The following is a 13,850-nucleotide window of genomic DNA, read 5'->3' on the forward strand; positions in this document are numbered from 1 at the left end:
TTTTATTCTTCTGAAGTTTTAATCTTGAGTTTAAAAATGAAAGCACGTGTCATTAAAATCGTTTTCCAATTTATTACAAGTAAATTTTTTATTCGACACGCGATAATTTTTACATGAAAGGTGTACCAATTGAATAAATTGAAAGGTTCGTAAATGTATTATTCCCAATTTACACTAACATCGAAACTTTTCCAGATCATTAAGCGAATCAATCGGCAGCCGTTACATACGGAAAACTTTGTGATATCACTGTTTACCAAAGAAGAGGATCATTTCTTATCTTAGGAACCAAAAGTATTTGGGAGAAGCGAATAAGGATGAAAGCTTTGGAGCAACAAGGACAACGCAAAAAATCATTTCTTAATTCTCACTTGACAGCCTCTATATTTCGGGCATCCGGTTCCGTTACCAGAAATAAACAAATGATTGCGTCACCAGTTTTATCTAGTTCGATTTTTTCAATGCAGATCGCAAAAATGACCCAGAGAATAATGTTCCGGTCAGTTGTGATTAGATGCTCTTTTTCGGGAGCGCTTTCCAAACTATCGTTTCTTTTCAACACAAAGGCCTTACCCTCTCGACCCTTCCATGTATCAAATGGATGTCATTGATGCGCCCGCGATATTATCAGTTACCTCATAGGATCGTGAAGAATCATAGGTAATGCCATTCCCTTGGAAACGTAAATATCTTTGCTTGCGCCCGAGAACAGACTAAAGCAGATATATTGCGAGTTTAAGGGGATTTTACACAATTATGAGCGGGTTACCCCGTGAAATATTGAAATGGATACAAAGCTTGGACCTCTCACATCCCGTAAGAAATACTAGAAGGTAAAACTGAGTGTTTTTAACATGAAAATAGAGTTTTATTAAGGCGATCTTCAAATTGATCATTTGTTGTCCATTTGATTCGTTCTAATATCGAATCATTTATCTTTTTTAAATTAACAGAGATTTCTCAAATGGATATCTCGTAGCAGAGATTTTCTCTTGGTATTTTCCACAAGAAATTGAGATGCACTCCTACGATAATGGCACATCCCTGCCTTGTAGACAAGGGAATTGGTCTCAACTACAAAGGGTAAGCGTCTTTGGTTCGCTAGTTCATTTTCTCTTTCGTAAAATCACCGGTATCAAAGGGACTAGTCTCGATTAAGTTAAGCTTACTAAAACGATGTGGAATAACCACTTTGAATTCTTTGAATTAAGTCGGAACTAGTGGGTTTGTGGTTTAGAATTGGGAAAACATGGTGTTTTGCATGTTTTTCATAGAAAGCACCAGACCCACCCTCTAATATTTAATCCTTTACCTCCAAACTGTTGAACTGCGATGAATTTCCTTTTAAAGCAACCGGGTTTGGTATTTTATCAGGATAACACACTGTAGCTCCAGCTGATCTGTTTGTGTGTTCTTGTAACCTGTTTATCTGCTAAATTTTGCAGTATTACTGTTCACCTCATAAGGAGAACTTACTGGTAAATCAGTTTTAAAGTTAAAATGTATACAGCAGGATGTTCATTTGTCTTCAGAGATCAGAGAATTATTTAGCCAGCAATATAATGTTTAACTCATTAGTCCCATGAATAGGAAAAAGTTCTACAGAAGAAAACATTTAACATGAAATACATGTTTTCTTCGCTTTCACTGATTTCAAGATATACTCTGAGATCTTGATGATGATAGATACAAGTGTGTATGAGAAAATATTTTGTCTTAGAACAGATTTAACCAAAGGATAAATTATAAACCTGCTAAAATCACTTGTAAGCCAGAATGCCCCAGCACAGGGTCTTTCCATCAAGAATATGGTTTTTCATATAACAGGAGGGGTATAAATCTAGTCGTTTTTTATGAATTTGTGGTATTTGGTAAGGACACAAGTTAAGAACTTGGGGCAATTATGGTTATTTGATACATAAGTTTTTGGAAGTTTAAAATATATCAGTACCTGATGGGAAAAAATTGGTTATATTATTAATACACCACCCTCTGGCTGAGCTTATACACTCTCTGCATCTGAATAAAAGATAAGCTCAGGCTGGGAAATTTAGACAGAGAATTCTCTAATCTCCATGGGCTAATGCACATTCTGGTTGTTATAGAGACTAAATGAATTGTTATTGATTTCCCTGTTTGCTTTTCTTTGTTTTTTTAGTTTTTTCAACGTCATGAATTTGACATTCCTAAAGAGGTAATAGAGGGAACAATTCATTGCAAGCCTAATGCTGCAGCTTTGTTAATGGAGAAGATATACTTCCTGTTGACAAACAGAAAGTAAGTCAGGTTCTTCTTTCTTTTGTCTTTTCATCAAAATTGTTTTGATTTTTCTTAAAATTTTTTTGTCAAGACAGGTAGATAAAAAAATTACAACAAAATTACGTGTAATTGCAAAATATCCCACTCTACATTTAGTAGGAGTATTACAGTATATTAAATATTTCTGTAGTAGAGCCTGTAAATGCAGAATGATAGAGGCTGTTATGGCAAATTTAACTGTTAATGGAGAAGATATACTTCCTTTTGACAAACAGAAAGTAAGTCAGGTTCTTCTTTCTTTTGTCTTTTCATCAAAATTGTTTTGGTTTTTCCTAAAATTTTTTTGTCAAGACAGGTAGGTTTAAAATCACAACAAAATTACATGTTATTGCAAAATATCCCACTCTACATTTAGTAGGAGTATTACAGTATATTAAATATTAACTCTAGTAGAGTCTGTAAATGCAGAATTATAGAGGCTGTTGTGGCAAATTTAAGTGTTAATAGAGAAGATATACTTCCTGTTGACAAACAGAAAGTAAGTCAGGTTCTTCTTTTGTTTTGTTTTTCACCAAAATTGTTTTAATTTTTCTTAAAAATTTTTTTGTCAAGAAAAGTAGGTTTAAAATCACAACAAAATTACTTGTATTTACAAAATATCCCATTCTACATATAGCAGGTATATTGCAGTATATTAAATATACTGTGGTAGGGCCTGCAAATGCAGAATGATAGAGGATGATGTGGCAAATTCAAGTAAAAAGAAAGGCTAATTTAAATAGTAGTTTAACTCATAAGTTGATGTACATGGAAAATTGTTTTTAATTTTCTAATAAAGAATCAAGAGTGCACCAGTAGAAGATGAATATAACTTTACTGATAGCAACTACCAAGAACAGCTTCCAGCTCATGCAAGATCTACAGCTTCAATGGTAAATAACAGAATTTTACTATCATTATAGGTCAAAATATTTTATATTATTATACACTAGACTTATAATGAAAAATCTAATTGGTCAAGAGCATTTAATCAATATACAATAGCATGTGAAGTTGACATGATAATTTTGCCAAATATGTGGTGGATGTTGTATTTATCATGTCAACTTTAAAGTCTGCCTTGTTTCCAAGCCCCTTGTCTGTGTTAGAGAGAGGTGTTTTCTTGTGCAGATTGTTTAAAAAATGTATTAATAAAACAATTATTGAATTTGATTTTTACATGATATCATGAATTATCAAACCTCCACTCTGTCAGATAAGTCATACCTCAGTTTTAATAATTCATGATATCATTCTCAACCTTCTCTAAAAATAGATAGGCATGCATGTATGTAAGAGTTATTTTTTTGGCCAGGCAGGTTGAGATGGGACAGTTTGTGTACTTAATGTTTTTATTTTTGTCAGTGAAAAGAGCATAAATTTAGAAAAAAAAAACAAGAATGTTGCAAAAAGACAGAAAAAAAACCTAATTTATCTGAACTCGTACAGGTATTATGACTGGTCTACTGTCTCTATTGTCTAGTAAATACTTCCAAGAAAAAATAAAATGCATCAGTGCCACACTTACTGTAGTCTTCTTTGCAGCTGTTGTTTGGTCTTGTCACACAACACAACTGTGTGAGAACACCAAATAATGGTTGCAAAGGAGACTATGCTCACTGCCAATCCTCCAACAGAGAGGAAATCAAAATTATTCGACTACAGTTAGTTATCTCAAATTTTACTGTGAAAAGCAAACTGAAACTCTGTTGTACCTCTAATAGACCCCGACCAAAGATATATTGCAATCTTGAATAAGTGAAGATACATTGAAAAATTGCTCAGTAACTGAGCAATTACTATAAGTTAGATAGATACTATTAGATAGTTTAATAGGAATAACTGAGTTGCAACCAAAGGCTGAATTGTATAATTCTTTACAATATAAATATAGTACAATTGCTATTTACAAAGGGTCTCTATATATTTATGAAAGTGCTCTGTACAAATTACTGGCTACGAGCACTGCAGTTTATGAAACATTGCTATTTACTTGTTGGCACATGGTGGGGATGAGTTTTTCAAACGGTTAGTGTGAAATCGTGGCAGATTGAAAGTTCTTTTGCTTCTCAAGCTATATCAGCCTTGATGATGGGGAGAAGTAGGTGGGCGAGACTACTGAGAAAAAAAGTTTATAAATATATCAATTTTTAATTATGATTTTTAAGTTAAGCTTAAGCAGAAGTATCATAAATGTATTGTAATTTTGTGATTTTTATTTTATAGGCCATCAAAAATAATATTGCAAATACAGAGTTGTCAACTGATCCAGATCGTATTCTCTGTCAACAAAAGGTGAGAATGTTATATCTTCATGAGACACTTCTGAATGAAACACATGATATTTGTACCACTTACACTCTCTGTCTTTACATAGCCTCATAGATCTACATTAACTTGTGGGTCAAAAGAATTCTTAAAAGTTATGCAAACTGTTTACCGCATTTCAGGTTTACAGAACTGTCTCAAATTCTCTGCATAACCTTGTGTTTAAATCAGGTTACATCAACATGTAAAATTGATCTTTCTCAGTTTTATGGTTTTCTGGTGTTGGACAATTATAAAAAAGATCTGATGTGATTTTCAGCCAGTGCATATTTCACTCATCATTTAAGCTTTTAGATTTTACATATGTTAGTCGAGCTATTAAAAGAAAGTTATTACCAGTATGTGAAATTTGCAGCAAAAGTGTTTGAATATAAATATATGTCATACACAGTTGCATTATTGAGGACCATGTTTATTTATTTATTTGTTTATCATTATCATTTTTTGAAGGCCCAAGCTATAATTAATGATCATTTGGAGCATAGAAGACAGGAAAGAGTTGAAGATCCCCGTGAGTACAAATCCAGAAGAAAAATCAATGAAAGGATTAATAATAATCATGATCCTGCTATACTTTGATGTGTTTTGAAAGCTGGACAAAGCTAAATGAATTGATATACTTTTATCTTTGATTCTGTAACTAGATATAATATGTGAGTTATTGATGATTCATGCCATTCTTCATTAAGAAAAATTTTGAGGCCTCTTCATTATTTTAAGATTTCTCAAGAAAATGCTTTTCTGTAAAAAATTAAATTAATAAATTAATGAAAACAATGTAAAATACAAACACTGGTTATAAATGTTAATCCCCATCCTATGAAATTGGGATCTTTGCCTTTCAACACATATCAGTGCTTACCAGAGCTTCAATAAAATAATTTTTTGTGAATATTTGAACCAGCAAATTCATTCGTAAGTATTGCTTGTTTGTCTAAATTACAGGTCGTTTTGGTATTCGCCCAACACTTGGTCAGCGGTGTCCTAGGAAAGTTCCCCCATCAAACTACAATGAATCACTACAAAGACCCCAGAGGCATACAAAAGGACACAAAATAGGTGAGAGGATTGATCCATCTTGTTTGAAACAGTATAGAAAGCTACAGGTCTTACAGTTTCAGTGTTGTGGTTGCTAGTCAAGCCAGGAGGTAGTGAAAACCGAGGGATGTCAGACCAGTTTGCACCAGCCCACTAAGTGAATTGTGCTCTTGAAGACATTAAATAAGCATTTTTGAAATTATTCTAAAACCACTGTCAGGTAAAAAAGTTACTCAAAATTATTTCCCAGAGTGCTTAAACTCATGTCACAATTTCAAATTTCACATTTCTCCATTTCTCCCCCCTTCCCTCCTCTCCTCTTCTCTTCCCCCCCCCCCCCCCCCTCTTTCATAAGGGCATGGTGGTTGACAATTGAAAAACTAACACCACTTTTAATCACACAAAAATGTGCTCTGCTGGAGTAATTAATTATCCAGTCAGTGATCAAAAAGTTTATATTTTGATTAGTGGAAATGTTTTCACCACAATAGTGTTTAATTTACCCTAAATCCTGTGGTCATTTCCCTTTCAGAGGGCAATCCTGATGAAAATCAACCAGCAAAATACACAGAAATACAAGTAAACCAAGTGACAGACACAAGTGAAGGATTTCTTCCTCCAATACAAACTACTGGAATGTACTCAATGGTGCACTGAGGATGGCAATCATGAAAACAAAAAAAATTATCAGAAATCCCGGCCTATAAATATTCTTTGATGAGACAGTCCCATCATTAACAAGCTTTTAATGGCCTATTCATTCAATTTTCAGTAACACACATGTTAAAAGTTTTCTCTTTAGGTTCTTCAACCCTTTCTCTGCTGAGATCTAAATATCTCCAACATACACTTCATAATTCAGCTCTGACGATTGTGAAAAACTAGTGTCAGTAATACTTTCCTTTCTTCTTGTCACCTTTCTGCTTGACAACGTAGTGCTACGTAAGGGAGAAAGTAGTCATTCACAACATTGTTTTGGAGAAAAAGATTGGTTCTTGATGTCACAGATGAAGTCCTTTCAATTGATAACTCCAGCGTTGCTCAGTAAATTTTGATACCTGATTTACCTTTCAATCAAATGCATTCCAATACTCAATTTGTTCAAGAAAACATCAGATAAAGATTAAGAGTGGCATTCTTTTTTCTAATTTTCAATTTCATTGTGTCAAAGCAAAATTTTTATGTAGATAATTGATACGTTGTGTTGTAAATAAATAAACCTTGCTATGTTTAAGTGCTCAAACTTGACTTATCCTTAGTGTGTGGACAAGCAGTCCTCATGTTTACATGTCAGTAATTGTCAGTTTGAAATTGTGTGCTACAGGATATTTGTCAAGACAAAAATTAAGACAATCTTTATTCTCATTTTATTGATATTCAAAGGAATATACACTGAAGCTGGGTTATACCAAAGATAAAAATCCTTACATTTTTTTTGTACAAAATAACCAAAAAAATAATAATGGCTGACATATATCTATATTTCTGTCTTAAAAAAAACAAATACTTACGAATAACTCATTATCAATTTAAAGCTCTGTAAATCTGTATGCCATCTTGACTAGTGTTAACCAATCCTAGATAATTATATTGAACTAACCATAGAGACTTTGGGATGCCTTCTCTTTGCGTAATTTTTCATGGCTGTTTTACTGTTGGTTATATCCCATACAAATCCTAAAGCTTTAACATGACACTGAGGACCAGATTCATGATTTGACGTCAGTTTGCATTGACTATAGTTACCAAATCACTAACTCCTTATTGACCACTTCAAAATTCAATTATGTAAAAAATTAGTTGTCCTTTATGAGAAAAAAAGAACAAACTAGAAAGTTGGTTAACGTTTACACGTAGAAAACATTTTTAATTGTAATCAAAGCGTAATGGCAACATTTTCAAAACGATACAAAAATACATTCTTTATCGCAATACAAAGTAAAATGATGACACGAGTAAGAGGTCTTAACAGCAAACCTTGCTCTCATGATCATGGCTGTAAGTGCTACTTCTGTTAAATTTGGCAAGTCTACAAACAGGATGAAGAGTACGAAATTTTGAACAATGTTTACCACGAGTGAAAATTACTGTTACAAACGTTTATATCAGAAAGTTGGTTTACTAGGGAATGAAAGTTTCAAATGTTTTCAAACTTACCGGGTTATAACGTTTACGTGAAAAAAAAAATGAATGAAAAAACGAAATTCTTTATCAGATACAAGCACGAACAGTCAAGATCTACGTGGAACGCGTTTGACGCGACTTTGGCGTGGATCACTTTAAAACTTGCAAGGCTTAAGTTGCACGTGACCACGCGAAGCTTGCGTGGATCCTAACTACTGACACGGGTTTGCTTGGTTTCGCGTGATTAACACTCCATTCCGCGTTCTCCGCGAGTTTCACGCTCCCCTATGACAAGCATATTGCTTGTTCCCCAATTTCCTTCGAAACAATCTAGGAATGCAACGCGTACAAAATTTCAATTCTAATTTTTACCTCTTACGAGTTTATCAAACTCGTTTTTTCTGATGCATCCTAACTAATGTATGAACAGGTAGAACCCATTTCTAATAAACTTTGATATTTACTTTCAATTATTTTCATTTTCTGATCACGAATGTGTTACCGTTTATTATCCTTACAAATTATTGTCACTAGCTTAAATTCTAATGGCCAATTTTTCGCTCTCTATTTTCACATGTGCACATTCGATTTTTAATTTCCATTGAAATAAAAATTGTGCATTTTATTTTCTTTCTAGGCTTCACACATAAAAAAGTTAATGGATCCTACGGCTCATGTCTTAGGGCCTCTGTCTTTGGGACGTCTTAAGGACTTTTGCCGAATTCTGAGCTCGTCCACGATGTGCTTCGTGGAGCCTTGCCGTCGAAGATGTACTGACTGTTGACAGAAATTGCCAAATATCATAGATAAAAAATCATTTCAAAAAGTTAATTGACAAAGGGAGGACACCATACGATAAAGATATCAAATGGCTTTGTAACAAATGAATAAAAGGGGTACGTTTCTAGGGAAACTGTGGTGCTGCGTCGTTAGGAGATATAACAAGATAATTTGACTCTATAAATTCACCACCGTAAAGAGATAATAATTACAATAATAATATAATAATAACAGTCTTTACACAGGGGGCCCACGTCACTGGAAAGTGGTATTCTGTGAGGCCCTGTAGAGGGCCTCACATACTAAAGCTGACGTTTCGAGTGTTAGCCCTTCGACTTTTGCTGACAAAGGGATAACGCTCGAAACGTCAGCTTTAAAAACTCTTTACAATGGCCAATTTACATTATCAACTCAGTTGATAAAATCAAATAATTTGGTTAAGTAACAAACCTGTCTTCCAAGGAATAAAGGCGAATCGTCTCCCTGCGCGCCCTGTTTAAAGAAACAAACTTAGTAAGAATGTTTAGCGCTGGTAGAAGCAAAGAAAAGATTTCCATGTAACCCATACAATTCTCAAACAAAGCCTCTGTTCGAAACGTAATTTATTGCTGTCGCCGTTTAGACTAGTAGTTACCTTTATCAACAATCCCCCTGCAGAATTAAGTATGGAATTATGGGGAAATTATATCGCTTATCAGCTTTTTTACCTCTCGAATTTATTTGAGCTTGTTTAGTATTCTGTTATTTTGTATTCAAATTATAGTTTTTTTAAGCAATGTCCTTTGCTTTTAAAACAGCATAACGCACTTGAGAGGCCAACAAGCAGAGAGCTCGCTCAGGATAATTTCAACAACAATTCCGGAAGATCAAAAATATTTGTAGATCTCTTTTCATATCTTGTTGTACGAAGACTGTTTTTTACCTTTGGGCCCACCAAGGAGTATAACACCTCTGAGTCCTGTGTGGGATCTGACCAAATGCCTTCAGGATGCTGAAAAAAAATTCGAAAAAAGCTCGCGTGAGACAGACTGCTGATTTTCTTTAGGAAACACATTACATGTGGTTATTGGAAACTTTCTCTTACTGCAGCTGTTGATTTATCACCTTTGGAGCATTTTTCAATTGAATGTCGAAAGTTATCCGAGACTTCTTTGGCTTTCCTCACCTTTGCACTGTGATTGGTCTAGTAAATACGCGCTAGTTATCGTTTAACCAATCAGGCACAAAACTATAGGCAATGGAGTCTTGGTCATTTCCGCGCTTCGAGCAGTTTTCTTGTTTTCACCTTGAGTTCTCATTGGCTAATGATGATGTAACCTTGGTTCTGATTGGTTTCTGGGATTATTTTGGTATTGGTTGATTGACACTCAATTGAAAATTTCTTTCATCTGCGTCAAGGTCTTCTGCTTGCCCCTGAATGCAGCTCAACAGGAGTTCTGGTTTTTAGTTGAATGTCTTCGCAATATTTCAAAGAACATGCAGCGAAGTATAAATTGATGTGGATCTCCCCTGAAACAAAGAACTATTCGCATATCTTAAAGAACTCGAACAAAAAAATTGAAACCTTGAACACGGCTCGACTCAATATATTTTGTCATTCTTCTTTCTCGCGATTAGAAATATTTATATATTTATTAAGACCACGGTGTTAGAGTAAACCCAGAATTAGTTTCAACTGAATTCTTTTTGTACCTTCATGTTCAATGTTGCAGCCAACCAACGGTTCCTATCATCCTTGTCTTTGGCACACATATACCTACAGCGAAAACATTAACAAAATCGTTTGATTCGAATTAAGCGTCTAAAGCTGTAAATGTTTGTAAATCAAATCTAAATACATCTTGCCCGCGTCGCACACACTTGACAATAATGCAGGAAACACGCGTAAGAGAGCAGAAATTTCTCACTCCGAAGTGCCTGACTTAATCCATATCTTTACCTCTGGGAGTGTCTTCTCTTTCCTCCACCCCCCTAGTGTTCTCCTCGCTCTCTCTTCCCCTAAAGTAATCTGTTCGTGTTCTCTTTTCTTAACCCTTCCCTCCCCCGCTTTTTTTTCCTGCCTTCCTTTTCTCCCAAGTAACAACAGACGACGCCATAAGGATGCTCTAGGTCTGATTAAATCTGCAATACTAGACGTTTTTGACTGTTTTCTACCAACCTGACAATGTCTTCCTGATCTGTTTTAACCACAACAGTGAACCCGCAACTAAGAAGAATAAAATAACCAAAAAATTCATGATAATCAGCCAACAGAATACAGAGCAATGCTTATGAATGCAGTTCAAGCTAATGCACGCCAATACTTTTTTATACGCGCTATCTGAACGATTCAGCGCGAAGAAGATTTGCGCAAAGATTGAGCCAAAAATGACGCTCACACAAGGTTACTTTCTCATATCCTCTACTATTGGGTAGAAGAGCTCGGCAGTTGTTGACAACTAACGCAAAAAATTATGCATATGCTATTCTAATGATCATGTCAGTGTTCTCGAGTTCAATTTAGTTTAAAAATTACTTAATAAAAAGCAGCCGTAAAAACAAATATGAAGGCAAGATTTTCTTTGCTACCCAAAACCTGATAAATGGCCTGCTTCGCCAAACACATACCTCATTGTAACTCATTTGGTAGAGAATATCAACGCGAAAATCGGAAGATCTGGGGTTTGAATTCTCCTAGGAAACTCTTTTTTATTCTTATTTTTTCTTTTTTTTGCTTTGCCTCAGGTTCGAGAAAAAGTTTTAATATTCTCTTTCAACAACTTTTGATAGGCAATGTACGCGACCTCACAAATCCAGTTGTGGATCGTCATGTGTCAGAATAACTGATTACCTCGTGTCCAGTGTTTTTGTGGCTTTCTCGGCTGGAATACCCACATACAAGGTTAGTTTATGCAGTGGCCATTGTTCTGAGTCTGATTTGTCCGACTTGATGGCTCGTAAAATTGACTAAAGGTAAAGAAAAACCAAACAAAGTAAAACAAATAAAATCGCTTCAATTTTGGAAACAAAGCGTCAAATGGAAAAAGAACTTGTAATAAAGGGAATAGTTTGTACCCCACGTTCCTTGTTGACCGACATGTAGCCATTCTTCAGACACACGAGACTCGGTTTCCAATTCTTTTTAGGATCCCGGATGTAAAGGGAGCCTTCGATCGAGAGGGTACCGACCTGACAACAGATGAACAACAAAAAAAAACAATTAAACACAAAAATAAAACCAATATCACCGTTGAAAAAACAAACTTTTAAAACAAGGACAGCTACATCAACAAGACATTCGAAACTTTTTCAGGGGACCTACGTCTCGGTCTGTACATCTTGAAAGAAAGATTTAACCAAAATTTAATCTTGTTATCCATCTATGTCTATCTTTGGCCTTCTTCCTTCCTCTTTGGTAGATTCGTCCCATGTTGTTTCTTTTCTTTCTGGTCAAACTACCTTTTTGTAGATTGTGTCGTGTTCAAGTAAGTTTTCATGTAATAAGAAGACTTTTAAACTCCTCCAAAAATAAAACGACTCTAAGGAGAAAACCAAATGCAGCCGGATTGACTGGATCACTGTTACTACTCCTGCTTGCGAGCGTGAAACTGAAAATCATGCAGCAGTTGAGGCATTTTTCCAGGTACATCACAATTAAGCAAAATCAAGCATCGCTGAAATCAAATCAATATTGCGGCAAATCTAAAATCACATATGGACAGCGTGAAAAGACATTAATTTAATCGCTAACTACAGAAGCATTAATGATAAGGTCATCAGTTATAGCCTCAAATTTCAATCGGACTGAAGTCTCTTAAAATGTCACTTAATGAATCATGAGGACCTCCTCGAAACAGAAGTTTGTAGTAAATTATTTCGTAGAGAATAAGTAAAATATTTACATATGGAGCGATCTGTTCTGCGATGTAATTCTCTTTGACGATCAAGTAGTTCCCACTCCCCCAGTTTGCCGCGGTCATGACCTTCTCTCTGACTTGAAACGCTCGCTCTGATAGAGAACACACAAAATAAGAAATAAATACTAATTTTGAACGGGCATGTTACTTAAAAAGGTTTGAAAATGTTAGAGGAGGAGCAAATTTTCAATTGAGAATTAAAAGTAACCCAGAATTATTCTAAATTCGCTTCAGAGCCCACTTCGAGATTTCGAGAAAACTCGCTCCTCGCCCCACTCGCGTTTTGTTCTCGCGAGGTTTTCACGCAGTTTTCTAGCTTCTCATTTGCTCATTTGCTTGTGATATGTTCCTTTGTTCTACATGGCCATTGTGATTACTTTGATTTGTGTTTCTAGATACAATGGAAGAGTACTATAGATGAGGTGACAAGAGACTGGATACAACACTCACCCATGGCACCATTATCGATAACCTCAAACAGCACCCAGTCGATATCGGGCGATAGTGCCTTTTGAGAAACGATCTCTGCACGAAGTCTTCCTGCTGTCATCTCAGACGAAACCTGAGAGGGAAACATTTCCAATCAGTCCAAAACCTTAATTCTCCTTACGAACCAACATAGTGTTCTTATGGAGCTACGTTGCAGTTAAAGCATCTCACGAAAGATTTAAACTGCATCATTTGCAGCTTTGCTAGTTCCTACTTTACATAAATTGTGTTTATTCATTCTAAATAACTGTAAGCTCTTAAACAAACTGATAATGTCGAGAGAAGCTAATTATTGATCAGGAAAACACCACGGGGGATGTGTTACCTTCATTAAATGTGGATTGTCATTCTTCTCTTTTACGTAAATATCCAAAGTGAATTCTCCTCCGGAATTGTTTTGTTTGTCCTGTACATTGTGAGAAAAAAAAATTAGTTAAAAACATTATTCGCCAGAAAAGAAGAGAGGATTAATTTCTGTTTAAGAAATAAATCGGATTGAAACGAAAAAAAAAAAACAGGAAATGACGTAGTTTTAAAACTAAGAAACTGCAAGAAAACAATTTTAATTGAGTGTCAAAAGTAATCCAAGATTGTATGGGCTTTGATTTCAGATGCTCTGTGATTGGTCTAGAAAAGCCACTCCAACTGCTAGATCAGACATTAGATGGGAATTTCTCATATAATTTTGTGTTTGCCCTTTTTTTAAGGAAAAGAATGGAAGACCAATGCATAAACTTAGATCTCATATTCTTCCTTGTTTATTAGTTTATTGTAGTTTATTTTTGTTAGAGAATTAACTGGGCGTCGCCATCGCCGGTATGTGTCACTGTGCAATGTTAAAAGAAAATAGTACTTTTTGTATGTAATGGCATAATTAGTAGATTGTGTTGTTAATAC

The 13,850-nt window shown here is 35.1% G+C and overlaps 2 protein-coding genes across 2 annotated transcripts in view; one reads left to right on the forward strand and one right to left on the reverse strand.

Moving 5' to 3' along the window:
- The first annotated feature begins 647 nt into the window (after positions 1-647).
- On the forward strand, positions 648-6,893 carry LOC113670673 (spermatogenesis-associated protein 4). Its single transcript, XM_027186850.2, has 8 exons — positions 648-833; positions 954-1,083; positions 2,159-2,277; positions 3,098-3,191; positions 4,525-4,593; positions 5,077-5,137; positions 5,572-5,685; positions 6,197-6,893. Exons 1-8 carry the CDS (start codon positions 757-759, stop codon positions 6,319-6,321), a joined length of 789 nt encoding a protein of 262 aa, XP_027042651.2. The 5' UTR covers positions 648-756; the 3' UTR covers positions 6,322-6,893.
- Positions 6,894-7,008: 115 nt separating this feature from the next.
- Positions 7,009-13,850, reverse strand: part of LOC113670674 (arf-GAP with Rho-GAP domain, ANK repeat and PH domain-containing protein 1) — a 30,155-nt gene continuing 23,313 nt past the window's right edge. The window contains exons 36-45 of the mRNA XM_027186851.2: positions 13,279-13,359; positions 12,915-13,026; positions 12,450-12,556; positions 11,623-11,736; positions 11,399-11,514; positions 10,727-10,774; positions 10,261-10,324; positions 9,491-9,559; positions 9,019-9,060; positions 7,009-8,565 (exon numbers count right to left, since the gene is read on the reverse strand). Coding sequence (XP_027042652.2) covers positions 8,461-8,565; positions 9,019-9,060; positions 9,491-9,559; positions 10,261-10,324; positions 10,727-10,774; positions 11,399-11,514; positions 11,623-11,736; positions 12,450-12,556; positions 12,915-13,026; positions 13,279-13,359 — 858 coding nt within the window. The 3' untranslated portion in view covers positions 7,009-8,460. The remainder of the gene's footprint in view (positions 8,566-9,018; positions 9,061-9,490; positions 9,560-10,260; positions 10,325-10,726; positions 10,775-11,398; positions 11,515-11,622; positions 11,737-12,449; positions 12,557-12,914; positions 13,027-13,278; positions 13,360-13,850) is intronic.

This window comes from Pocillopora damicornis, chromosome 13 (genome assembly GCF_964200805.1).
Source record: "Pocillopora damicornis chromosome 13, jaPocDami1.2, whole genome shotgun sequence".
Classification (NCBI taxonomy): Eukaryota; Metazoa; Cnidaria; class Anthozoa; order Scleractinia; family Pocilloporidae; genus Pocillopora; species Pocillopora damicornis.

What these genes read in the sequence shown, in the direction of transcription:
- LOC113670673 (XM_027186850.2), top strand. Translation starts at nt 757, where the DNA reads ATGAGCGGGTTACCCCGTGAAATATTGAAATGGATACAAAGCTTGGAC. An exon ending in GTATTCTCTGTCAACAAAAG is followed by an intron (nt 4,594 to 5,076) that starts GTGAGAATGTTA and finishes CATTTTTTGAAG; the next exon opens with GCCCAAGCTATAATTAATGA. An exon ending in GGAAAGAGTTGAAGATCCCC is followed by an intron (nt 5,138 to 5,571) that starts GTGAGTACAAAT and finishes TCTAAATTACAG; the next exon opens with GTCGTTTTGGTATTCGCCCA.